At 42.8% G+C, this 27,903-nt stretch overlaps 1 protein-coding gene across 3 annotated transcripts in view; it reads right to left on the bottom strand.

Moving 5' to 3' along the window:
• Positions 1-6,683: 6,683 nt before the first annotated feature.
• Sp1 (Sp1 transcription factor) overlaps positions 6,684-27,903 on the bottom strand; it is a 30,609-nt gene continuing 9,389 nt past the window's right edge. For all 3 annotated transcript variants that reach the window (XM_008838591.3, XM_029566320.1, XM_029566318.1), the window contains exons 4-6: positions 14,566-14,734; positions 12,235-12,434; positions 6,684-11,242 (exon numbers count right to left, since the gene is read on the bottom strand). In XM_008838591.3, coding sequence (XP_008836813.1) covers positions 10,929-11,242; positions 12,235-12,434; positions 14,566-14,734 — 683 coding nt within the window. In that variant the 3' untranslated portion in view covers positions 6,684-10,928. The remainder of the gene's footprint in view (positions 11,243-12,234; positions 12,435-14,565; positions 14,735-27,903) is intronic.

Below are 27,903 nucleotides of genomic sequence, written 5' to 3'. Positions count from 1 at the left end.
TGGCACAATCAGAGACACAGGTAGGAAGATCGTTACAAGTGCCAGGCTGGTCTACAAAGCAAGACAAAAAAGCAAAGACTTAAGAGAAAGGTAGAAAGGACCTAAGAGAGGGAATACTGACATTCCAGGACCAAAGGAAGGAAGGAATTACTATGATGGATACTAGGAAGGCTCCAAATGATACAAGAGTATCAGTGTTACATTCTTTTTTTTTCAATGTTGGATTGCAACTGTGTGTATTTTTGTGTGTGTGTGTGTGTGTCTTTTTGAAACAGGGTCTCCCTGTGGTCCTAGTTGCCCTGGAACTCACCATGTAGACCAGTCTGGCCTTGAACTAGGAAATCTGCTTGCCTCTGCCTCCAAGTGCTGGGATTAAAGGCATGTGCCACCATGCCTGGCTATAAATTTTTTTGAGACAGGGTCTCACTATGTACACTATGAGGCCTGTCTGGAACTTGCTATGTAGACCTGGAACAGAGAGAGAGGTCTACCTGTCTCTGCTTCCCAAGTGCTAGACCTGGCTTTTTGTTTATTTATTTACCTATCTATCTATTTAACCACGGATCCATCTTTCCAGTTCCTTTTTTACTATTCTTTACATTTACTTATTGTGTATGTGTGAGAGGGATGTGCATGCTACAGGGCATGGCTCTCTCCTTCCATTAGGTGGGTCCCAGGGTTCAAACACAGGTTGTCAGGCTTGATAGGAAGTGCCTTTACCCACAGCTGAGCCATCTCTCCAGCCCATTAGTGTCACATTCTGCCACAAGAAAGCTTTAAGTTTCAGCAGTCACCAAGTAGTAGCACACTGTTGCAGAGAGGTCTAAGAGGCTAATGTCTAAAAAAGCACTGGTGGTGCAACCAGGTTGCAGCTGCTAATGTAATGAGTTTTGAGAGGATGGGTGCTAGCAAAGTGGTATGAGGAGTGAATAAAGAATGAAAAAATGAGTACAAACTGCTTTTACTAACTCTGGAAATGAAGATAATTAAAACATATGCTGGGCATGGTGGCACACACCTTTAATTTCAGCACTTGGGAGGCAGAGGCAGGTGGATCGCTGTGAGTTCAAGGCCAGCCTGGTCTACATAGTGAGTTCCAGGACAGCTGGGGCTACAGGGAGACCCTGTCTCAAAAAGACCAAAAAAAAAACAAAAAACAAAAAACAAACAAAAACAAAAAACAGCAACCTGAAAATTCAAATTTTTTTTTTTTTTTTTTTTTTTTCAGAATTAGGGTAGACAGGGAGAACAGAACATATTTATAGGCTAACAAGGGAGCCAAAGGAGAGGCTGGAGACAAAAGAATGTCAAAACACAGAACAAAGTTAAATAAGGTTGAGAGCAAAATGGTGGGGGGGGGGCTTACGAAGGGAAAATAGTATTTGTTTCCTAGGGAAAAAGGGGAGAGGCAAATTGGTGAAAATATTCGTGTTGGTAATGAAGAGGACAGAGAAGTTTGGAGAAATTCATGCTTCCCTTTTCTCCATGAAGAAGCAAATGATCTGCTGAAAATGAGGTCAGGATTGAGAAACTAGCACTTGATGGTATTCGTCATACATGCCACACTATGAAGTCTTTGGAGGTGGAGACTGTCTTATTTAGCTTCTTATCCTCTACCTCAGTACCACATACATAGTAGCCAGGGCTACATAGTGAGACCCTATCTAAAACATAGAAAATAAAGTAAGTGGAGAAGTGATAGGGAAAGATACCTGACAGCAATCTGTGGCCTCCACACACACATTCACATGTACCTATGCAAACCACCCACACTGATCATGCATCCTGAAACAGACACGTGAACTCCCAATAAAGTCAAAATGTTCTGAGTATGGTGGCGCATGCCTTTAATCCCAGCACTTGGGAAGCAGAAGCAGGTGGAGCTCTGTGAGTTCAAGGCCAGCCTGGTCTACCTAGTGAGTTCCAAGCCAGCCCCACTACAGGGAGACCCTGTCTCAAAAAGGTAAAAAGAAAAAAAAAATCAAAATGTTATATTGCTGATATACTGCTCATGGCTGTATGTGGCAATCAAAAGGCTGAGTTTACCCATAGCTCAGTGTTGATATGGTTGAGTACTGACAAAGTACATACAAGAAGTCAAATAAGCAAGATCATTAACAATGCTTCTAAGCACAGTATACTGAACTATAACCACAGAGAACTGAAGATTTCTTGGAGAGGTAGAAAAGGAAGTAAAACTGTAGCTTGTTGGACTATTAGGAGATCGGGAGATAACATCTATTCAGAAGGACCCATAATCCAGATTTAATGTTAGATACAGGCTAGTATTAAGTAAATGTAAAATATGTTACGGCAGGCCAGTGAGATGGCTTCACTGAGTAAAAGCACTTGCCACCAAGCCTGACAACTGAGTTCAATCCCTGGGACCCACAAGATCAAAAGAAATGAACAGACTCCCACAAGTTGTCCTCTGACCTCCACATCATGGCATGCATTTGTACACACACACACCCTATACACACAAAAAATAATTCTTTTTTTAATGTTATGGCTAGATCTAGTTTTCTAAATGCCACACTCCAATTAAAGGAACCAAAAGCGGCTTAAAGAAATGGCTGATTGGGGCTGGAGAGATGGCTCAACAGTTAAAAGCAATTGCTGTTCTTCCAGAGGAACCAACTTCGGTTCCTGGCACCATACTCACCTGTAACTCCAGGTTCAGGGGGATTTGACATCCCTTTCTGAACATAGACACATATATACACATAATTTTTTAAAAATGGTGCTCAAGGGCTGGAGAGATGGCTCAGCAGTTACAAACACTGGCTGTTCTTGCAGAAGACCCAGGTTTGAATCCCAGCACCCACATGGCAGCAAATAGCTGTCCCTACCTCCAGTTCCAGGGGACTCGACACCCTCTTCTGACCTCCAGACATTGCAAGACACAGGTGCACTTATATACATGCATACACATAAAAATATTTTTTTTAAAAAATGGTGCTCAAAAACCAGAAAGATGTATGTATGTATCAAATGGATACAGGAATCAACCTGAAAGAACTCTCAATGACCAAAGCTGAGACAATTTAAGCAACAAAGTAATACAGAATTACATTGTAACGCAAGTATAAAATATATTAATATAAAATTAAGCAATCTGGGCGTGGTGGCTCATGCCTTTAATCCCTGCATTCAGGGGGCAGAGGCAGGCAGATCTCTGTGAGTTCAAGGCCAGCCTGGTCTACATAGTAAGTTCCAGGACAGCTGGGGCCACAGGGAGACCCTGCTTCAAAATGACCGAAAAAAAAAAAATTGAGCAGACACAGCAGAATCCCTGGCAGCTTGAGTGCCAGCTAGCCTGGCATACATAGCACAGTGACAGAGGCCTTGCTTCAAAAATGGCAAGGACCAACACTGGAAGTTGTCCTCTGATCTCCACATGTGGACCACAGTCCACAAGAGCCTGTGTGTGCACATACATAGAATGAGGAGGCAGCCAAGTATGGTGGCTTATACCTGCAATCCCAACAATTGTAAGGCTGCAAGTTTGTGGCCTGCCTGGACCTATATAGTCATTTCCAGAACAGCTTGGGCTACAGACCAAGACCCTGTCTCAAAAAACAAAAGTGAGGGCTAGGGAGATAGCTCAATGGGCAAAAATGCCAAGTGCTTGCTACACACACATGAGCACCTGAGTTTGAATGTCCAGAAACCACATACAGGGCTGATGCTGAATGTGAGCATCTGTAATGTCAGTGCTCCTGTGAGATTAAGAGGTGGAAACAAGAGAATCCTCAGAAGTTCCAGACCAGCTAGCCTGGAACATGCAGCAGAAAACCAAGCGACTCTGTCTCAAAACAAGGTGGAGGAGAGGACACCCAAGGTTGTCCACACGTACACTGTGACATGCCCACACCTGCATTCACTACTCACACAGAGTTGTTTGGATTTTTGAGCATATACCTATAATTCCAGCACTCAGGAATCTGAGGCATGAGGGTTGCCTTGAGTTTAAAGGTTAGCCTGGGCTACACAGAGACCCTATCTCAGACATAAACAGAAAAAAAAAATGGAAGAAACCGGGTAAGATATATGGAAATCATATCTTTGCAACTTTTTTGTAAATCTAAAAATATCTCCATGCCCCCTAAAAAATCAAATATCCCAAAATAAGCAGTTTATTTAAAAGACATTAGTCTAGCTTAGTGGACTAGAGATGTAGCTCAGTTGACAGCATGCACATGGCCGGCACATGCCTTTAATTTCAGCACTTGGGACTCAGAGAGGTGGATCTGAATTCCAGGTCAGCCTGGTCTAAGAGTTCCAGGCTGCCAGTGCAACATAGTGAGATCTCTTGTCTCAAAAAAAAAGTTGCTAGGCTAGGTATGGTAGCATATGCATAATTTTCAGCATTCATTAAATGAAGCAGGAATATCCAGAGTTCAAAGTCAGGTTGGCCTACACAGGAAGATCTCTCAACCTTTTTTTTTTTCCTGTCTTTTTGAAGCAGGGTCTCCCTGTAGCCCCAGCTGTCCTGGAACTCACTATGTAGACCAGGCTGGCCTTGAACTCACAGATATCTGCCTGCCTCTTCCTCCAAAGTGCTGGAACTACAGGCGTGCGCCACCACGCCCAGCTTCTCTCAACTTTTGTGTGTACTGGTTTGTTTCTTTTTAAAGTGCTGGGATGCCAGGCAAGCATCACTGAGCTACATCTCCAACCTAAGACCCTGTTTCAAAACTGTAAAAATTGGGGCTAGCAAAATGGCTAAGTGGAAGAGATGCTTGATGCCAAAGCAGATGACCTCAGTTCAGTCCCTGAAATCCATGTCACAGGAGAGACTCCTGCAAACTGTCCTCTGATCTCCACATAAACTGTGGCACACATGTCACCAACCCTCCATACACGCAAAATAAATGTTTAAAAAATGCATACTAGGAAAGCATCTTACCATTTAGTTATGCACCTTGGTCATTTTTTTTTTTTTCAATAGGGTCTCCCTGTAGTCCCAGCTGGCCTGGAACTCAGTTTGTAGACCAGGCTGGCCTTGAACTCAGAGATCCTCCTGCCTCTGCCTCTCAAGTACTGGGATTAAAGGCATGTGCCACCACAAATGGCCCTTTTTGTTGTTTTAAGACAGTATAGTACAGGCTGGACTAGAACTTACTATGTAAACCAAGCTGGTCTCAAACTCACAGTAAGTCACCTAAACAGATGGTCTTCCACATTTATGGAGAGATGGCTCAGTGGTTAAGAGCACTAGCTGCTCTTGCAGAGGGCCTGGATTCCGTTCCCACCACCCACATGGTGGCTAACAACTGCCTGTAACTCCAGTTCCAGGGGATCTGACACCCTCTTCTGAGTTCCATAGGCATTGCATGATACGGGTGCACATTCAGGCAATACACTCATACACATAAAATATTTTTTTAAAAAACACATTGAAGCCGGGTGTGGTGGCGCACGCTTTTAATCCCAGCACTCAGGAGGCAGAGGCAGGCGGATCTCTGTGAGTTCAAGGGCAGCCTGGTGGGGCTACAGAGAGACTGTGTAAAAAAGACCAGAAAAACAAAAAAAAAACACACACTGAGCTGGGCGTGGTGGTGCACACCTTTAATCCCAGCACTCAGGAGGCAGAGGTAGGCAGATCTCTGAGTTCAAGGCCAGCCTGGTCTACATAGTGAGTTCCAGGACACCTGGGGCTACAGGGAGACCCTGTCTCAAAAAATACCAAAAAAAAAAAAAAAAAAATGAAGTTATCATCATATACTCCCCATTTCCAACCCTCTCAATACACCAGAGACATGATTTATTAAAAAACTTTTTAATCGGTTTACAAAGGAGCTACAGACTACATTGAAACTAATCTTTGTACAAAAGGCAAAAAAAAAAAAAAAAAAAAAAAGAAGAAGAAAGTTCCCCCAAACACCCAGGGACAAAAGATAGGCAGAGAAGATACAAAAGGAGCAGGAAAAAGACAAGATTAACATCATACATACACAAGAGTGAGGGAGAGCAAGATGAGTGACTGTTCGAAGTACTTGCCCACACAGACCTGGCGGTAATTGGATGGGAACCCACAACAAACACAGCATGAGATATTAAGAGGTTTAAAGGCAACAGTGGTATGGAAACTGGTTATTGCTAGTGTTAGGAAAGATAAAATTGTTTTAGGCACCAGATTGGAGCACCACCCCTGTCTCAGGATGACAGGAGAGGAAGCAGGCCCAGGGGCAGCTGCCTTTGGAGTAAGGAAAATGGTTTCCTTAAGTCAGTCTCAGCATATTCTCCTCACAGTCTTAATGCTGTGCCCTAGACTCTAGCTAGGTAAGGGCTATTAGATGTTACTAGGAGAAAAAGGTGACCAGAAATATGAAGAACTGCCATTACCCACACTTTTTAAGAGTAGTTACTAGAAAAGCTGGGTAGACAAAGCAAATTCCCAGGTGAAGGCACAGTGTGATTCCTGAAGGCAAGATATAGGAAAGCACACAACCCAAGGGATACATCAAGTCTCCTCTATCTGCTGCCCCAGCTTAATCTCATTTGTCATGCTTTCCTTCCCTCCCCCAGATCCCTTATACTGAGCTAGGTCTTAAGGGAGGGACAAAAATCAGTCTGTACTTTCTTAGCTAAGATAAAGAAAGTTGGGCTGGGTCAAATGGGGACAAATACTCCATCTCCCAAATGAATGCTGTGGAGAAATGTTTTTGGGGTTGGGAAAGTCAGAGTAGGGATGACCTAGGGAAGGAATCAAGGACAGCCCTCTTCTTTCCCAGTCTTCAATCTATGGCAAGTAAGCCAAGTAGGAAGAGGGAGTAAGCTAAACACTGCTTAATGTCTTCCTGGGGGGTGGTGTTTAGGAAAGGCAGACAAAGAAAAGAAACAGGTCAGCCTCAAAGCCAGTCTATTCAGAACCTCCTAGAAGAGGTCTGTACCCCCGGAGCAGAGCCAAGAGAGGCACTAGAGAACAGTCTCCTAAACCAAAGTACGAACCTGCCCATATTTTATCAGCAGTTTTCAAAAGCAATGTTTTATGGGGTTGGATAAGTGCCATATCCTCCTTTTCCCCCAAAGCTGCTGCTGCTACCTTTCATCCTTGTACATAACTTACTGGCCCACTTCTGAGGGAAGATGACACTCTGAGATTTCAAGAATTTCTCCTCCCAACTCCAAGGGCTACCCAGCTTTGTGTAGGGGAAGGAGAACCACACAAAGGGCCTCACTTGAGGCAGCTAAACTGTTCTCATTTCCTTCGTACCTGATCTGATCCCAAGATCCAAAAGACAACAGGGTATTTAAAACTGAATGAAAACCTTAATCACGTAGCACCAGGGCTCCCTCAACATAGGCCTGATTAGCACACCCAAAAGAACCCCTCAAAAAGTATATAAATGTATTGCGTCCTAGCAATGATCTGCAGCTTCCAGTACTCACATAATGTGAAGTATTAACAATACAAAATATATTTTGAAAGTCAAACACCCGCAGTTCATAGTGCTTTCTCAGATTTGTTAAAAAAATACAATGCTTAGTTTTCTATATAAGATATACAAAAGCAAAAAATATATATGTAGTAGAAATAAATCAGCCATAGTAATTTACAGCTTTTGTCTCCAACCCTCCCCCAATTATAACCTTTGCCCCATATTCCAATCTATACTTTCTGTGATTAAAGGTTCTTTTATTCTGAAACTAAGCTGAGAAATATCTGTTATATTGCATTTTGTTTAGCACCTCAAAACAGAGTGCCAGCTGGGGGGGGGTCTCTGAAGGAAGATGGTGTGGGGTCATTCTTCTCTGGATAAAAGGTGACAGTCAAATACCATGTAGATGAATGTGAATGGCCAACCTAGAAGTACAAGGGATGCATGCTTTAAGATTACTATGGTGGCCATCTACCATCCTGCCAGGTTTGGTCATGTAAAAAAATTATGAAAACTGCTTGGTGGTACACACCTGTAATCCCAGCACTTAGTAGGCAGAGGCAAGAAGATTAACCCAAAGTTCAAGGCCAGTCTAGGTTACACAGTGAGTTCCAGGCCAGCCTGGGCTACAGAGTAAGGCTGTGACTCAAAATAACCAAAACAAAAAATGAACAACTCATTAAAAATGTTCAGAATCAATATGCATGTCAATTACATAATTTCTGCTAGCCAAAAGTTCAGGGAAGGGATTTTTCAGTAATGAGATTCTGACTCAAGGAATGTAGCCTCTTAACTGGCTGTAAAAAAGACTGAGTGGCTCACTGCTGCTGGGAGACACAAGCAGAAACTGCTTCTGTTTTAGGGTCAAATAAGACACTAGAGGATATAGGTGGAAAAGCAGAATCTGACATAAACTCATTCATGATAATGTTAAGGAAGTAGATGTTGATGGTAAACCATCAGTTCTTCACTCAAGAGAGAAAAAAACACCATCAAATAACTTATATGAATGCTTGTGGTCCTTGGCATCATTAAACTGGTTTATATCCAAGCTCTTCATACAGGAGAGCTTCTTCTAGGCCTTGAAGTGTTCTACCAAAATACTGCATACTGGTGAGTTTTCCTCCCACTTCCTCCAAAAGATACCAAAACACATGATTATAGACCTAAAATAACAGGGTCTGAGTTCTGCTTTTCTGTGGCTATAAAAGGTGTGATGGTGGCTGGGGGTAGATAACTTTACTTCAGTATTAACAAATGTGATCTAGGAAAGTTCCTGAGTATTGATAACAGCACTGAGTCCGCAAAGAAAGGACCAAATGGAGGAAACTATTGTTAAGAGTATTAACAGCTATTGTATTTCAGGTTAACAACACCACAAACGTGCACGAACCTGATTTGGATGGATTTTATATAAAATGTATAAGCATCATCTATTTGTAGCCAAGATCAAAAGACTTAGTAAGGATTCTGCTATCAATCTGGATATTGATTTCATTTTCAAACACAAAAATAGTTTCTTCTTTAGAAAAGTGCAGTACAACACTCCCCCCGCCCCCATTCATAATTGTAGTTGATTTAGCATAGGCAGAGAACTGACCTCAGGATCATACTCAGGTTTTAAGACAGATTTCTAGATAATGGGCCTGAAAGGCCTTTTGATCTGAATTTATGTCCCAGTAATTTCAAATATAATTTCTCATCTGCATGAAGATATATACAGGCACAAACACACATTCACACACACACAGTCATACACAAACACTTTACTTGTTCTATCAGATCAGGGTAATTTTTTTTATTGCAGGTCTCTTTAAATATTGACTAACAGAAAACCTATCCCCAACCTAATAGATTACACACATACACACAGTCATTTCCACACTTCCTCACAGTGAAAAGCTCTCTGACAAGATACCAAAAGGTCAAGAGAGACAATGCTTTAATGGCTGGGCCTTGAGGACAATTCTGGTTGCATTTAAATCTCAGTGCCAATTGCACTGAGTTCCCTGCCGCTGTAATTTTTGGATCAGTCTCTTCTGGAATCAGGTCACGGAGAAAACAAGATGGTTTCTCCCAATCTCTCCTGTAAACCACAGAGGTAAGACAAGATTCCTTTTTGTTCTGGGCTATCATCCCCAGGGCTGTGTGCTTCCTTTTTTCTTAGGAACCACCCAAGTACATACAAGGAAGAGTTAAGGGGGAAAAAAAATCTCAAGAACTACTGTCTTGCCACTGGCACATACTGTAAATTCTGCAGAATGAAAACCTGGAACAGATTCACTAGCTGATATTCCTTAACAACATTAGAAAGAACCTACAGAAATGTTCAAAAGAGGAAGCATACTTCCTTTCAGGGTTTGGACTCAGAAGCCCATCATTAAGGCTGAGAGCTACCTTGGAAGACAATGATACCAATATCCTAATAATTCCACTAACTTCTGAACCCAAGACTATGAAAGCTGTTCCCTACTATCTGACCATTTTGACAGTTTATACACCAAATCCAAGATTATCTCCTTCTGAGTCTCATATTTATACAATTCCACAGAAAGACTTCTAATTTCCTGATACTTAGAGCAGCTAACAAAGGGAGATATTTTTGACTCTCCAGCACCAAAGTGCCTGCGTCAGTAGTATTCTGAACACTCCCTCTAAGCTACCTCAAACATCAAAACTGGGCTCCAAGGCTTTTCATTCTGCTGCTGGATCTAAGGTCTTTAAAAGACTGACAAAAGTGTGTAATCGAGGGATCAATATCAAAAACAATACATGAAATAATCAGGTGAGAGAAGGGAGACAAAAAGGACTGAGTCAGGAAAGCAGTGCAAGAAGCTGATCCCAAATAAAATGACAAAATTAAGAAAGAAAACACATTATATATGTATATATGAACTAAAAGCAGAGCATATGAATGCTTACTCTGGTGGGAGGCAAGGACAACATCTATAGAAAAGCTTGATGTGTCACAGTAAGGCTCAGCCACAGAGAAATAAGGCAATAATAAAAAAAAAATGACCAAGGTATTTTGGTCACAGAATGGTCTTTTTCTTCCTCCCAGCCAACCCCTGTGAAAGCATCTTTATATATCTTTTTATATATATATATATATATATGTATATATATATAATATAGAATCTGTTTTTGTTAAAAAGTATTTCAATGATCATATATATTTATCAAGGCATGATGGCTTTAGAAAAGGGGGGGACCCATCATGGGAGAGCTCAGAGGGAAAGGCAGGATGGGGAGGCTGGAGTAAGAAGTGTAAGAAGAAACTGGGATTAAATAAATGCTTATCAAAGTGTGGCACCAACAGAATTCTCACTAACATCCTCCACTTCCAAGGAGGCACCGATGATACAAGTGGGTGCCACAATCCCATCTCTTCTCTTGTCTTCCCTCCCCAAATTCTTTCCACCACCATGTACTTTAATGCCTCATGGCTCGCTCTTCCATGTGTCTCTTGGACCCACACTACCTTGTATCCTGGGGTTGGTGGGTATTGGCCCATGTGTCTCTGGCCCCAGGTGCCTAATCTCAGAAACCATTGCCACTAATATTAATGGACTGTAGATCTGCCACCTGCATGACGTTGATGCCACTGTTGGCAAGACGGGCAATACCCTCTGGACAGATAGCCTCCATGGCTACCATATTGGTGGTAATAAGGGCTGAAGGGGTGGCAGTGCCGCTGCCTTCTGAACCTGCCCCACTGTCCAGGGGCAAAGTGCCCACACTCAGGGCTACACCTGGGCCTCCCTTCTTATTCTGGTGGGTCTTGATATGCTTTGACAGGTGATCACTCCTCATGAAGCGCTTAGGACACTCAGGGCAGGCAAATTTCTTCTCACCTAGGTAAAGGAAGAGAAAAATGGTTAGAAATTGACATGTAAGGAAACGGGGGTATCTGGTCCAATCCACCACCTTCAAACTGCATTAACCACATTCAAACTGCATTAGGAAGAATAAGGCCAGCCTTAGAAGGTGCTAGGTGTGGTGGCAAATGCCTTTAATCTCAGCAGAAGCAGGTGGATCTCCGTGAGTTCAAGGCTAGCCTGGTCGGCATAGCCAGTTCCAGGTGAGCTGGGGCTACAGGGAGACCCTGTCTCAAAAAAGATGCCCCCCACAAAAGACCAAAATAAATAAATAAATAAAAATAAATTAAATTAAAAAATAAAAAATAGCCGGGTATGGTGGCACACACATTTAATCCCAGCACTCGGGAGGCAGAGGCAGGCGGATCTCTGTGAGTTCAAGGCCAGCCTGGTCTACACAGTGAGTTCCAGGACAGCTGGGGCTACAGGGAGACCCTATCTCAAAAAGACAAAATAATAATAATAATAACAACAATAAAAATAATTTTAAAAGAAGAACAGGAACAATCTGTCATGTATCTTTTCATTTGGGCAGGGGAAACATAAAGACTAGGGAACATTCAGCAGGTAAGGGAGAACTTGGCAGAGATGCAGGCAGGACAAAGATGGGGCTGATGTGCCTCCTTCAAAATCCTACTACAAACTGCCAGGCATGGTGGCGCACGCCTTTGACCTTAGCACTTGGGAGGCAGAGGCAGGCAGATCTCTGTGGGTTTGAAGCCAGTCTGGTCTACATAGTGAGTTCCAGGCCAGCTGGGGAGACAGGGAGACCCTGTCTCAAAAATAACAACAAAATTCCTACTAGAAACTGAGCTCCTTCTTAAAAATTTTCCAGATTAACTCCATTTCCATTTGGGACATACTCAGTTTCAAATTAAGTTGTTCAGAATGTTTAGCTATTTCATAAGCATAATATGTCTTTTCATTTGACTTATTACCAGTTCTCTCTTCCCTTGGTTCTTGCTCACCTGTGTGTGTGCGTTTGTGTCTCTGAAGCTCATCTGAACGTGTGAAGCGCTTCCCACAGTATGACCAGGTACACATGAATGGCCTCTCCCCTGTATGCCAGCGCAAGTGTGCCCGGAGATGTGATGTCTTGCCATATACTTTGCCACATCCTTGGATGTGGCAAATGTGCTGTTTCTTTTTTCCAGGATCTCCAGAGCCTCTAAAATTAAGAATATAATAATCTGTCACTCATGCTGGGGACATAAAGAACCACCAAGTGTCAGCACCAATTACCCAATCCAGTCAAACTAACTGTAACTTTAAAATATATTATTTTATGTGTATGAGTGTTTTGCTTGCATGTGTGTAAATGTACCCATGTTGTACAAGGCCCACGGAGGTCAGAAAAGGGTGCTATATTCCCTGGAACGGGAGTTATGGGCATTCCATAACTCTAAGCCAAACTGAAACTTTTTATTCTTTGAATTTCTTTCTTTCTTTCTTTTTTTTTTTTTTTGGTCTTTGTGAGACAGGGGCTCCCTGTGCCTCCAGCTGTCCTGGAACTCACTATGTAGACCAGGCTGGCCTTGAACTCACAGAGATCGGCTTGCCTCTGCCTCCCGAGTGCTGCGGAGCTGGGATTAAAGGCATGCGCCAAAACGCCCAGCCTTATCCTTAAAGGTTATTTTTAAAGATTTATTGCCCGACCTGGTGGTACACACCTTTAATTCCAGCTCTTTAGAGGGAAAGGCAGGGAGATCCCTGTGAGCTGGAGGCCAGCCTGGCCTATGTAATGATTTTCAGGCCAGCCAGGGCTACATAGTGAGACCCTGCCTCAAAAAATAAATAGGGCTGGAGAGATGGCTGGGCAGTTAAGAGCACTGACTGCTCTTGCAGAGGACCCGGGTTCGATTCCCAGCACCCACATGGCGACTACAAACCGTCCTTAACTCCAGTTCTAGGGGAATCCGAAGCCCTCTTCTCTTCTGACCTCTGCGGCATTGGATGACATGGGTGCACTCACATACATGCAGGCAATACACTCATATACATAAAAAAATAGTATTAAAAAAAAAATAAGTAATAAAACAATTTATCTTTATAAATCCGTTTTTTTCTTTTGGTTTTTTCCTTTTGAGACAGGGTCTCCTTGTAGCCCCAGCTGGCTTGGAACTTGCTATGTAGACCACAATGGCTTCAAACTCAAAGAGATCCGCCTGCCTCTGCCTCCTGAGCAATGGGATTAAAGGCATGGACCACTACACTTGGCTTTCTTTTTTGTTTGTTTTCTGAGGCTGGCTTGAAACTCACAATGAAGACCAGGCTGCCTCTGTCTCCCTGGTGCTGGGATTAAAAGCATGTACCACCACCTTCAGTCAGCCCTAAATCTTAAGGTTCAATCAAAGACTGGACATAGTGGCACACTATGGGAGGCCAAGGTACCAGTATCATAAATTCAAGGCTATACTGGGCAACTTGGCAAGTTCCTGTCTCCAACTAAAATAAAGAAGGGCTGGGGGTGTACTTTAGTGGTACAGCATTTACAGTGCAAAAAAGGTAAAGAAGTCAATGAAGCCAGGTGTGCTAGTGACATATACTTGTAATCCCAGCATTTGGGATGTGGAGGCAGGAAATGGCTAATTTGAAGACAATCTAGGTCAAAAACCAGTTCAAGGCCAGGTGAAGCTACACAAGAGTCCTCCATCTCAAAGATAAATGCAGGGCTGGAGAGATGGCTGGCAATTAAGAGCACTGGCTGCTCGTCCAGAGGACCAAATTCAGTTTCCAGCACCCATAGGATGAACAACCAACCATAACCTAAGTTCCAGGGGATCCACTGCCTTCTTCTGGCCTCCATGGAAAGTGCATGCACGAGTGCACTTACATACTTCATTTGCGGGCTGGAGAACTGGCGCAGCCTTTAAAGGCTCAGGCTTACAACCAAAAAGACATACTATATTTATGCAGGCAAAACACATAAGATCTTATTTCAATAAATAAACAAATAAATAAACTCACAGGCTGAAGATCTAACTCAGTGGTAGAGCACTTGCCTAGCATTCAGAGGCAACGAAAGGTCAGAGTAGGAAACAAGATCCCCATAATATGACCTATTTAAATATACTTTATTATCCCTTTGCAACATTCCTGACTCTATCTCCTGAGTTCTGAGATTATAGGCATGGGCAACCAAACCTAGTTTATGAAGGGCTTCCTGCGTACAAGGAAAGCATATCACTGAGATACATTCCCAGCTCCTCCTGAGTTTTTAATTATTAAAGAATTTTCCTCCTGTTTCCAAGTCCATTTATTTTTCTTTTTATTCAAAAAAATCAACTTGGCTGAAGTACCTTCCTTCACTGTCTTTGCAGTATGGGCAGGTACATGCTTCCCGCCGGGTTCTCCGACCAGCTTGGGGTTGGGGATCAGGGCTGTTCTCTCCTTCTTCTCCACCTGCTGTTTCATCATGTATCCCATCACCACCAGATCCATGCAGGCCAAGTTGAGCTCCATGATCACCTGAAATAAAGAGAAAAAAGTCAAAGTATAAGTGAAAAAGATATAGATTAGCCATAGGAATCTTACCAACACATCACATTCATAGTACCATTTATTTATTTAGGGCTTTTATTTTGAGACAGGGTCTCCCTGTAGCCCCAGCTGGCCTGGAACTCACTATGTAGACCAGGTAGGCCTTGAACTCAGAGATCCACCTGCCTCTGCCTCCTGAGTGCTGGGATTAAATGCCTGTGCTACCACACCTGGCTCAGCACCATTAATTTTTATTTTAGTTATTTGTATTTTATGTCCATGTGTGTTTTGTCTACATGGATGTAAGTAAGCCACATGCATGCAATGCCTACAGAGGCAGCATTGAATCTCCTGGAACTAGAGTTATGGACAGTTGTTAGCTGTTATGTGGGTGCTGGGAACTGAACCTGGGTCCTCTGCAAGAGCAGCCAGTGTTCTTAACCACTGAGCCATCTCTCTAGCTCTATTTTAAATTACATTTTGTGTGTGTGTGTGTGTATGCACTAGCATATGCTACTGGAGGTCAGAGGAAAGTTTTGGGAGTCAGTTCTCTTTTGAAACATCATGTGGGTCCTTAGGGATTGAACTCAAGTTGTCAGGCTTGAGGCAAGTGCCTTTATCTGTTGAGTCATCTTACCAGCCCATACAGCACCATTTCTTCAAGATCTTTTTTTTCCCCCCTTACAGAAGGTCTTGCTATGTTGGCCCAGGTTGGCCTTCAGCTCCTAGGCTTAAGCAATCCTTCTGCCTCAACCTTCCAAGAAATTAGCTGAGGGTGCCCGACTTTCTTTAAGATTTTGAAGCTGGAGCTGGAGAGATGGCTCAGTGGTTAAGAGTACTGACTGCTCTTGAAGAGGGCCTGGGTTCGATTCCCATCACCCACATGGTGGCTACAAACTGTCTTTAACTCTAGTTCCAGGGGAATCCAAAGCCCTCTTCTGACCTCCACGGCACTGCATGATACAGGTATACTCCCATACATGCAAGCAATACACTTATACACATAAAATAAAAATAATAAATAAAATATATTAAAAAAAAGATTTTGAAGCTATAGTCACTGAGACATTTGAAATCTTAAGAATTGTCAATGAAAAAACCAAAGAGCCAATAAGCATATGAAATTTTTACTTCAATTATTGGTTTTCTGTGATGCTGGGGGCCACACCCAAGGATTCTAAATGCACCTAATGCAAATTTATCATTTAAGCTGTACTTCTAGCCCCATCTCAAAAATTTAAATGTACAATTGTATTTATAATGAATTTATTTGCTGGGGCTACGGGAAGACCGTGTCCCAAGAAGACAGAAAAAAAAAACAAACAAAACAAAAATTCCACCAAAACCCAAACAAAAGAACCTCAGGGGGCTGGAGAGATGGCTCAGTGGTTAAGCTCCAGTTTCAGGGAATCTGATGCCCTCTTCTGGCCTCCATGGGCAACGCATGTACATGGTATACTTACATACACGTAGGCAAAACACTTATAAAAAATAAAAATAAGGGTGCTGGAGAAATGGCTCAGCAGTCAAGAGCACTGGCTGCTCCTACAGAGGACCCAGGTTCAGCTCCTAGCACCCACATGGAAGCTAACAACTGTCCAACACTCTAGTTCTAGCTGATCCAATGTCTTCTTCTGGACTCCATGGGCACTGCATGACACAAGTGCACTAACATGCATGCAATCAAAGCACTCATATCCATAAAATTAAAAAAAAATGCTTAGGGCTGGAGAGATGGCTCAGTAGTTAAGAACACTGGTTGTTCTTGCAGAAGACTCAGGTTCAAATCCCAGCACCCACATGGCAGCTAACAACTGTCCATAACTCCAGTTTCAGGGGATTTAACAGCATCTTCTGTCCTCTGTGGGCATTTCATGACACAGGGCACTTATATACATGCAGGCAATCCATGCATACACATAAAATAAAATGATAAACTAAAAACATTAAAAATAAAATGCTTAAAAGAAGCCAGGCATGGTGGCGCATGCCTTTAATCCCAGCACTTGGGAGGCAGCGGCAGGTGGATCTCTTTGAGTTTGAGGCCAGCCTGGTCTACATAGTGAGTTCCAGGCCACCAGGGCTACAGGGAGACCCTGTCTCAAAAAGACCGGGGGGAAAAAAAAAAAAAAAGGATAAATTTAAAGGGGGGGGGCATGCTGTAGAAATAGCTTAGCAGTTAAGAGTGCACACTGCTCTTGCAAAGGACCTGGTTTAAGTTCCCAGCACCCACATCAGGCAGTCAGCTCACAATCATCTCTAACTTCAGTTCCAGAGGATCTGATGCCCTCTTTTAGCCACTATGGGCACTATACTCAAATGCACATCCTCACTATACACATAATTAAAAAATAAATCTTTTGCCTCATGTGGTGGTGCATGCCTTTAACCTCAGCACTCAGGAGTCAGAGGCAGGTGGATCTCTGTGAGTTCGAGGCCAGCCTGGTCTCCATAGCGAATCCAGGCCAGCTGGGGCTACAGGGGGACCCTTTCCCAAAAAAGACCGGAAAAAAAAAAAAAAAATCTTTTTCAAAACCTTTTTGTAACCAGGCACGGTGGTGCACTTTTAATCCCAGTACTCAGGAGGCAGAGGCAGAGGTAGGCAGAGCTCTGTGAGATTGAGGCCAGCCTGGTCTACATAGTTTCAGGCCAACTGTGGCTACAAGACCCTTTATCAAAAGACCAAAAAAGAAAAAGAAAAAAGAGAGAAAAAGAAAGAAGGAAGAGGGAAGAGAAGCACACAGGGAGGCAGACAAGCAAGCCCAAAACAAAACAGGGCCAGCAATATAGCTCAAGCAGGTAAAGGTGCTTGCCCTCAAGTTTGACAACCTGAGTTCAATCCCTGGGTCCCACATGGCAGAAGGTGAGAATCAACTCCTATAAATTGTCCTCTGATCTCCACACCTACACAGGGGCATGTGTGCATACATAACGCACATGAAATAAATATAACTTGAATCCAGGGCAGCTGGGGTTACAGGGGACCCTGTTTCAAAAAGACCAAAAAAAAATTTTTTTTTAATTTATTACTATTATTATTTCTTTTTTGGTTGTTTTGAGACAAGGTCTCCCTGTAGCCCCCGTTGACCTGGAACTCATGTAGACCAGGCTGGCCTTGAGCTCACAGAGATCCGACTGCCTCTGCCTCCTGAGTGCTGGGATTATAGGCGTGCGCCACCTTTATTATTTGTTTTGTGTGTATGAGCGTACTGCCTCCATGTACGTAAGTGCACCTGTGTCAGGCGGAGATGAGAAGGGTGTTGAAGTTCCCTGGAACTGGAGTTCTGGATGGTTGTTAGCTACCATGTGGGTCCTGGAAATTGAACCCAGGTCCTCTCCAAGAACAGCAAGTGCTCTTAATCTCTGAGCCATTTCTCCAGACCTAACTTTAAATTTTTTTAAAGAAACAAAAGTAAGCCTGGAGTGGTGCCTAATGCCTATAATCCCAATACCTGGGAAAGCTGAAGAAGGAGAATTGCTGTGAGTTTAAGTCTAGCTTGGGCTACATTACATAGTACATTCCAGGCTAAAGAATAAGACTCTCATCTCAAATATAAAACTGCCAACATAGCATCAACATTATACTGGAATTTGTTGTATACCCCTTTTAATAACAGTTTTGGAAAAGAACAGTTTAATCTTAAAACATGGCGAGCAGCAATGGGATAAGTTAAAAGAATTTCCTTCCCATGATGAAATTAACTAGAAAACCACAGGCACAGTTTAACAAGAGTCTTGGCCAAGCCCAGTTGTTGCCTCTAGCTTCAGTTTCTGAAACAGTTATGGCTGTTAAGAGATGAGTTTCCTCAAAGCAAATAAGTGTACTAGTCACAACCTTCCAAGTTCACTGAAGTCAAACCCTATTCTCTGCTGAGAAAAAAAATTGGGCAATACAAAGACACTATGAAATTAAAACCTCCTCAGTAACTTCAAAACAAAACAAAAACACAGTTCTGGGACTTGAACTGACGGCTGGCACACAGTAGGTATGCATTCTCCCAGCCTTAGTAATTTTCAAAAGACTAATTTCCATATATCTACAAAAATCTTCTTGGTCTTTTGGTTTCCTATCTATCTGCTTTCTGAAATGATTTTTGGAAACTTTGTGTTCTTTGATTTTTCACTGAGTGTTCATGTAAGTTCATTTAAGAGTAATTTATAGCCGGGCGTGGTGGTGCACGACTTTAATCCCAGCACTCGGGAGGCAGAAGCAGACAGATCTCTGTGAGTTCAAGGCCAGCCTGGTCTACATAGTGAGTTCCAGGACAGCTGGAGCTACAGGGAGACCTGTCTCAAAAAAACCAAAAAAATTAAAAAAAAAAAAAAATTATATGACACACTAGATTTTAAATTTTTAAAAATATTTATTTTTTAAATTTTATGTGTACGCGTGTATTGCCTGCATGTAGGTAAGCACACCCATGTCGTGCAATGCCCACAGAGGACAGAAGAGGCTCTCGGATCCACAGGAACTGGAGTCACAGACAGCTGTTACCACCACATTGGTGCTGGAAACCAAACCCAGGTCCTCTGGAAGTGCTCAGTACTCTGAACTGCTCAGCCATCCCCCTTGCCCTATTGAGGGAATCCAACAGCCTCTTCTGACCTCTGCGGGCATTGCATGACACAGGTGCGCTAACCTACATGCAGGCAATACACAGATACACATAAAATTAAAATAATAAATAAAATATTTAAAAAAAACCCAAAAAACTGTATCTCAACTATACCAAAACAGAATACTGATACTTATGTGTGAAGAACCAGTTCACAATATAGTGCAGTTCAGGCATTAAGTCTTAGGTAACAGAAAAGAGCTCTAGTTCCACTCTACTCTCCCAACCCTGGCTGCAATACACAGATACACATAAAATTAAAATAATAAATAAAATATTTAAAAAAAACCCAAAAAACTGTATCTCAACTATACCAAAACAGAATACTGATACTTATGTGTGAAGAACCAGTTCACAATATAGTGCAGTTCAGGCATTAAGTCTTAGGTAACAGAAAAGAGCTCTAGTTCCACTCTACTCTCCCAACCCTGGCTTTCTCCTCCTGCCTTTCCCTTTCTTTCTCCATTTCTTTCTTGTGGGCCTATGGGATGGCTCAGGATTAAGGAGCTTGCTGCCAAGTCTGCCAATCTGAGTCATCCAAATGGTAGAACAAAAGAACTGGCTCTAACAAATTGTTCTCTGACCTTCTACTATACAAATGCACACTGTGGCACATCCATGCCCACACACACACACACAACATAAAATAAAATAAAAATTGGTGTAGTTTAGAAAAATTATGACCCCAGAACTCTGAAGGCAGAGGCAGACAGATAGATCTCTGTGAGTTCGAGGCCAGCCTGGTCTACATAGTGAGTTCCAGACTAGACAGAGCTACATAATGAGCCACTGTCTTTTTTAAATTTTTTTATTTTCTGTGTGAGAATGCTTTAACTGCGTGTAGGCAAGCGCATCTATGTCATGCAATGCCTGAGGCCAGAAGAGGACATCAGAAAACTGAACCGGGATCTTCTGTAAGAGCAGCAAGTAGGCTGGGCATGGTAGTGCACACCTTTATCTCAGCAGAGGCAGAGGCAGGTGGATCTCTGTGAGCTCCAGGCCAGCTTGGAGATATAAGGCAACCCTGTCTCAAAAAGACTGGAAAAAAAAAAAAAGCAGTAAGTGCTCTTAACAGCTGAGCCATTTCTTCAGTAGCAACCCCCTCTTTTTTTGGAGACAGGGTTTCCCTGTAGCCCCAGCTGGCCTGCAACTATGTAGATCAGGCTAGCCTCAATATCAGAGAGATCTGCCTGGCTCAGTAGTCTATTCTCTCATTTTACCACACCCTACTCCTACAAAAAATATTTGATTTTTATTGGGTTTTTTGTTTTGAGACAGGGTCTCACTATGCAGCCTTGGCTGGCCTAGAACTCATGTACACTAAGCTGATCTCAAATTTTCAGAACTCTTCCTGCCTCTGTCTGCCAAATGCTATGAATAAAGGTGTGTGCCACCATGCCCCTCAATGCTTTATTTGTTTGGATATAAAATTCTGAGCTTGGAGTTAGAGAGATAGCTCAGCAGGTAAGCACTGCACTGAATGCTCTTGCAGAGGACCGAAGTTCAATTCTCAGCACCCACATGGCAGCTATGAACCATCCTTAACTCCAGTTCCAGGGGAATTCCATGCCCTCTTGTAACCTCCACAGCATTGCACAACACAGATGTACTCACATACATGCAGGCAATACACTCATACATATAAAATAATAAAATATTTTTTAAAAAAATTTATGCCGAGGGGCTGGAAAGATGGCTCAGCAGTTAAGAACACTGTTCTTGCAGAATACCCGGGTTCGAATCCCAGCATCCACAACTGTCTGTAACTCCAGTACTAGGGATCCGATGGCCTCTTCTGTCCTCTGCAGGCATTGCATGACACGGGTGCACTTACCTACATGTAGGCAATACACTCATACACATAAAATAAAAATAATACCTCTCTTTTTTTTGCAGACAGGGTTTCATGTAGCCCATTCAGGGCTCAAACTCTTGAACTTGCTGTGCAGCTAAAGATGATCTTGATCTTCGGATCCTCCCGCCTCTACCTCCAAGTGCTAGGATGTCAGGTATGCTGTACCATACTAGCTTAAAAAAAAAAAAAACAGCGCTGGTCTTGGTAGCACACACCTTTAATCCCAGCACTTGGGAGGCAGAAGTAGGCGGATCTCTGTGAGTTCAAAGCCAGCCTGGTCTACATAGTGAGTTCCAGGACAGCTGGGGCTACAGAGAGACCCTGCCTCAAAAAAATGACAGAAAAAAAAAAAAAAGCCAGGTGTGGTGGGGCAAGCCTTTAGTCCCAGCACTTGGGAAGTAGAGGCAGGAGGATCTCTGTGAGTTCAAGGGCAGCCTGGTCTACATATTGAGTTTCAGGACAGCTAGGGCTACAGGGAAAACCTGTCTCAAAATATAACCCAAAAAAATTTTTTTAAGAAGTTATGACAATTCTGGTTTTTTTTTGATGGGGGGTTGGGGAAACAAGGTCTTGCTATGTAGCTATGTTGGATTGAATGCCTACCTTGACTTCCCCAGTATTGAAGATTATGGGTGTATGCCACCATGCCTAGTTTTTTTCCCCTTTAGGATACCCAAATGATTTTTTTTTCTTTTCTTTTTCCAGGGCTCTGTGTATTCTAGGCAAGTTCTCTGCCACTGAAATATCCCAGTCCTCTCTTTACTGTTTTTGGAAGGGATAAAATCTAAGTTGCCCCAACTGGCCCTGAATTCATTCTGTAGCCCAGGAAAGTTTTGAATTTGTGATACTCCCATCTCAGTCTCTAAAGTGGCTAAAGTGACAGGCCCGTACCACTTTGCCCAGCTGGGCCTTCAAAGGTTCTTGGCTGTGCAGTCTTTAGAGTAAATCCAACTAGTATTTTTGTGCCATTAATTTTGTGTGTGCATTAAACATGTAAGAATCTTCCATTCGTTGTCCAACTACTTGAACTACATGGTAAAAACATCTAACAAGTAGGGAGTGGCAGCACACACCTTTATTCCCAGTACTCGGCAAGCACAGGCAGGCAGATCTCTCTGAGTTTGAAACCAGCCTTGTCTACACAGTGAGTTTCAGGACAGTGATACCATGGCTACATGAGAACCTGTCTCAAAGACAAAAATAAAAACAAGGGCTGGAGATGGCTCAGCAGTCTAGAGCACAGGATGCTCTTGTAGGACTCAGGTTCAAGTCCCAGCACCTACATGGTGGCTAACAACTGTGTCTAACTCCAGTTCCAGGGGATCCTACACCTTCTTCTGACCTCTGAGGGCACTGCATGACACAGGTGTACTTACATACATGCTGGCAATACATTCATACACATAAAAGTAATAAATATTTTAAAGTAAAACAAAAACAAAAACAACAGGGCAGGAGAGATGGCTCAGTGGTTAAAAGCCCGGGGAGGCAGAGGCAGGCTGTGCGTTCAAGGCCAGCCTGTTCTATATAGTAAGTTCAGACCAGCTGGGACTACAGGTAGACCCTGTCTCAAAAAAAAAAGAAAGCGCATTTGCTGCTCTTGCAAAGGACTTGGGTTAGGTTCCCAGCACCCATGTCAGGTGGCTCACAGCAGCCTGTAACTCCAGCACTGTCCAGGTGTCTACAACCATCCCCATATACACATAATTAAAAAATAATAAAATTAGCCAGGCATGGTAGCCCATGCCTTTAATCCTAGCACTTGGGAGGCAGAGGCAGGTGGATTATTTGTGAGTTTGAGGCCAGCCTAGTCTACATACTGAGTTCTAGGCCAGCTGGGGCTACAGGGTGACTCTGTCTCAGAAAGACAAAAAAAGAAAAAAGAAAAAACAAATACATAAAATTAACCGGGCATGGTGGCCACACCCTTAATCCCAGTACTTGTGAGGCAGAGGCAGGTTGAGCTCTGTGACTTCAAAGCCAGCCTGGTCTACAAAGCAAGTTCCAGGCTGATTGGGGTGACAGGGAGACCCAGCCTCAAAAAGACCGAAAGTGCTGGGCATGGTGGTACACGCCTGTAGTCCCAGCACTTGGGAGGCAGAGGCAGGTGGATCTCTGTGAGTTCAAGGCCAGTCTGGTCTACACAGTGAGTTCCAGGACAGCTGGGGCTTACAGGAAGACCCTGCTTCAAAAAGACCAAAAAAAAAAGACCGAAAGAATAAAATAAATAAATAATAAAATTACATATATGTGTGTGTGTGTTGATGTTTTTGAGTCAAAGTCTCCCTGTAACCCCACTGGCCTAGAACTCACTATATAAGCCAGGCTGGCCTTAATCTCACAGAGATCTGTTTGCCTCTATCTCCCTAGTATTGGGACTAAAGATGTGAACCACCATGCCTGGCCTAAAATTTTTTTTTAAACTGAAACTTTGAGGAAAAGTAGGAGTCTATTAGTATCTTCAAGCTTCTAAACCCACCTGTGCTCACATATACATAAAAGTACATAAAACTTAAAAGAAAATGTCCACTACCAAGAAAGTCCAAGCTAGGCATGGTAGAACACGTCTTTAATCCTAGCACTCAGGAGGCAGAGGCAAGCAGATCTGGTCTACATAGGGAGTCCCAGGCCAGCTGAGGCTACAGAGAGACTCTGTCTCAAAAAAGACCAAAAAAGAAAATCCAATTACAAAAGAAAACCTTTGAACAAAGATTCACGCTAAGCACGATGATGCATATCTTTAATCTCAGCACTGGGAAGCAGATGCAGGAGGATCATAAGTTCAAGGCCAACCTGGGTGATACAATGAGATCCTGTCATGCACACGAACTCATTCAGTTTAACTTGTAAACTGTGATAGGGGTTGCTACTGGTTTTTTACTCTTCCCTTTACACTTTCTGTAATTTCTCTATGTAGTTATTTAGCTTTTACCAGTAAAACAACTACACAATCCAAAATTTAGCATGTGTACTTCTCTCCCTTTGGTATATTACCATTGTTTTGTGAACAAGTGCTTCTCAGTACTAAACAATCAGCAGAATGGTGACAAAGGTTTTCACCAGTAGATGTCACTGTGACTAAGTGGTACAAGGACTTCAACACACCATCCTCCTCCACAAGAGGCTTAAGACAAAAAAGAGAGAAGGGGGAACACAAGAGACTTTAGGAAAGTACAAGGTACTTCAGAAGTCTAGCCATTAAATCTATATATTTTAGTTTTTGGTAATGTTATCTTACTAACTCTCAAGTTTTGTCTTCTATCACGAACCTAAGGGTACAGATTGGGACAAAACATGGTGTTGAAACCCTGTAATTTCAGCAGTGGAGAGAGAGAGGAGTATTGTCACTCCAAGGCCTCGACATACACTGAATTCAAGGACAGCCTGAGCCACAAAGCAAAACAGTGTCATTATTTAAAAAAGCAAAAACGGGCTGGAGAGATGGCTCAGCGGTTAAGAACACTGACTGTTCTTGCAGAAGACCCGAGTTCGAATCCCAGCACCCACATGGCAGCTCACAACTGTCTGTAACTCCAGTTCCAGGGGATCCAACATCCTCTTCTGTCCTCAGAAGACACTGTAGGACACAGGTACATTTACTTACATGCAGGCAATATAAGCATACACATAAAATAAAAATAATTAAAGAAAAAAAAGCAAAACCAAAAATATCCTGCTTCCACCTCCCATTTGCTGGGATTATAGGCATGCTCCACCACTCCTGACTACCCAGGAGTCACTTCATTCTCATAACAGTGGCACAATAAATGGAGGTAGAAATTGTATTCAACACCAAGCCTCTGAATTTGTTCACAGTATCAATGTCACATATAGTAGGAAACAGAAATGAAAGCAGGGTGAAGGGCATATAGAACAGAAGATAGGGTTCATTTATAAATAGAGCCATTTTCAGCACTCAAGAGGCTGAGACAAGAGGACAGCATTGAAAGGCAGCTTGGGCTACATGGTACAATTCTGTGGTAATAATCACTCTCAATCTCAGCTCTCTGGAGGGGAGGCAGGAGGATCTCTGTGAGTTCAAGGCCAGCCTGGTCATAGCAATTCCAGGCCAGTTAAGGTTAGTAAAACCCTGTCTCAAAAATGGGGGGGGGGGTGGCGGCGCGCGCCTGGAGAGATGGCTCAGAGGTCAGAGGTTAAGAGCACTGGCTGTTTTCTCAGAGAACCTGAGATGTGTTCCCCACACCCACATGGTGGCTAACAATCATCTGTAACTCTACTTACAAGGAATCTGACACCCTCTTCTGGCCTCTGCAGGCATTACACACATGGGCACATATATACATGCAGGTAAAATACCCATATACTTAAAAAATAAAATAACAAATGCTCAGTATGGTGATATAAACTGCAAGCCCAGCATTTGGGAAGTGGAGGCAGGAAGATTAAAGCTATCCTTGGCTACATATCAAGTTGGCTATATCTCAAATGAGAAAATGGAGGAAGGGTAGGAAAATGGAGACCCTGAAGGCAATTTCCATAATAGCATGGGGAACAGTGAGATAAAGTTTGTTATAACACTGTCTCAGCTTCTAAGAGAAAAAAATTAAAAAGGAAGTCAAAGGCTGGTTGGTAGACTGGTTGCTTAAAATGCATAAAGCCCTGAATTTGATTCTAAGTACTGCATAAACTGGGTATGGTGCCAGGCATGGTCACATACGTCTCAGCATCTGGGAGGCAGAGGGAAGCAGATCTCTTTGAGATCCAGGTCAGCCTAGTTTACACACAGTGCATTCTATGTCATTTGGGGCTACAGGGAGACTGTGTCTCAAGGGGAAAAAAAAAAAAAAAGCCTTGGGAGGCAGAGACAGGCAGATCTGTGTGAGATCAGGGTCAGTCTGGTCTATAAAGATACAAGGAGACCTTGTCTCAAGAAAAAAAACAAAACAAAGTTCTTCAGCTGTATACTGAGTCTGAAGTTAGCCTGGACTATATGAGACACTGTCTCAAAGAAATAAAATAAAAGAATAGAAGAATCAGAGAAACAGGTCACATCTTGCTAAATGTAAAAAAGACAAGGTAGCATCCCAGCACTTGGGAGGCAGAGGCTGGTGGATCTCTTTGAGATGGAGACCAGCCTGCTCTCTCTAGTTCTAGGCCAGCTGGGGCTAGAGACCTTGTCTCAGAACAGAACAAAACCAAACCCACCCACCCAACTTCAAAGTAGTTCAACTATTCAACTATTATTTATTTTGTACATAGGTGAGAAGGCAGATCCACAAAAGTCAGATATGCAAATCCAAACTTGTCTAACAAGTAATACTGCCCAGTTTTCATAAACCATTCAGTTTAAAAAACATCGAAGTACAATACAAATTTTAACCCAGATTTGCAAGCAATTCTCAAAGATTCACTTAAAAAGCTTTCTAGAGAAACAGCTTTCAGATCTGCATGGTGGTTCACATCTGTAAGCATATAATTTCCTTCACTTGGGAAGGAGAGGCAGTAGGATCAGAAGTGCAAGTCTGTCTCAATAACCCAGCTAGTTGGAGGACCTGGGCTATATAACATCCTGTCTCAAAAGAGACAGAAACACACACACACACACATACACACACACAGAGAGAGAGAGACAGAGAGAGACAGAGAGAGAGAGAGAGACAGAGACAGAGAGAGACAGAGAGACAGAGACAGAGCAGAAACATTTAACTTCTTAGAGTTTTCTAAAGGGGAAAAATTCTATTTGGTGTTATGTTTTTTTTGTGTGTGTGTGGTTTTTTTTTTTGGGGGGGGGTTGTTTGTTGAGGCAGGGTTTCATATACCCCAGGTCCTCCTGCCTCCAAGTCCTGGGATTACAGGCTAGTGCCTATAGTCACTCAGCATAAGGCAACATGATTTAACAATTATGTCATTTAGAAAAACCCACTGGAATGAACAGATAGGAGCAACTAAAACTGAGGACTGTCTTCTCATATCCCATTCACATTCAAATCAATAAAGGTATTTAAGATTTTAAAGAACTCCCTTTTTTTTCCTTTTCACGATTTTTTATTGTAGGGCTACAGAGATGACTCAGCATTTTAGAGCACTGGCTGCCCTTCCAGAGGACCCAGGTTTGAATCCCAGCATCTACATGGTGGCTAACAATAGTCCTTAACTCCACTTCCAGGGGATCCAATGTTCTTTTCTGGCCTTGTGGGCATTTCATGACTCAGGTGCACTTACATGCATACAGGAAATACACCCATACACATAAAGTAAAGAAAATAAAATATCTAACAGGGCGCAGTGGCACACGTCTTTAATCCTAGCACTGGCAAGGCAGAGAGGCAGGCGGATCTCTGTGAGTTCAAGGACAGCCAGATCTACATAGTAAGTTCCAGGCCAGCTGGGGCTACAGGGGGACCTGTCTCAAAAAAGACCAATGTGCCTTTTTCTGATAGCTAGGAATATTAAACCCCTTTTCAATTATTTATTGACCATTCATATTTCTTCTTTTAAGAACTGTCCATTTGGGGCTGAAAAGATAGCTAAGCAGTTAAGAACACTGACTGTTCTTGCAGAAGACCCAGGTTAGAATCCCAGTACCCACGCGGCAGTTAACAACTCTCCGTAACTCCAGTTCCAGGGCATCAGTCTCTTCTGTTCTACAGGGGCATTGCATGACACGGGTGCACTTACCTACACGCATACACATAAAATAAAAATAATAAATAAAAATTTTCAAA

This window comes from Nannospalax galili, unplaced genomic scaffold, assembly GCF_000622305.1.
Source record: "Nannospalax galili isolate Female #2095 unplaced genomic scaffold, S.galili_v1.0 scaffold251, whole genome shotgun sequence".
Classification (NCBI taxonomy): Eukaryota; Metazoa; Chordata; class Mammalia; order Rodentia; family Spalacidae; genus Nannospalax; species Nannospalax galili.
Note: the sequence above shows the minus strand (reverse complement) of the source record. Positions and strands in the feature narration are given on the sequence as shown.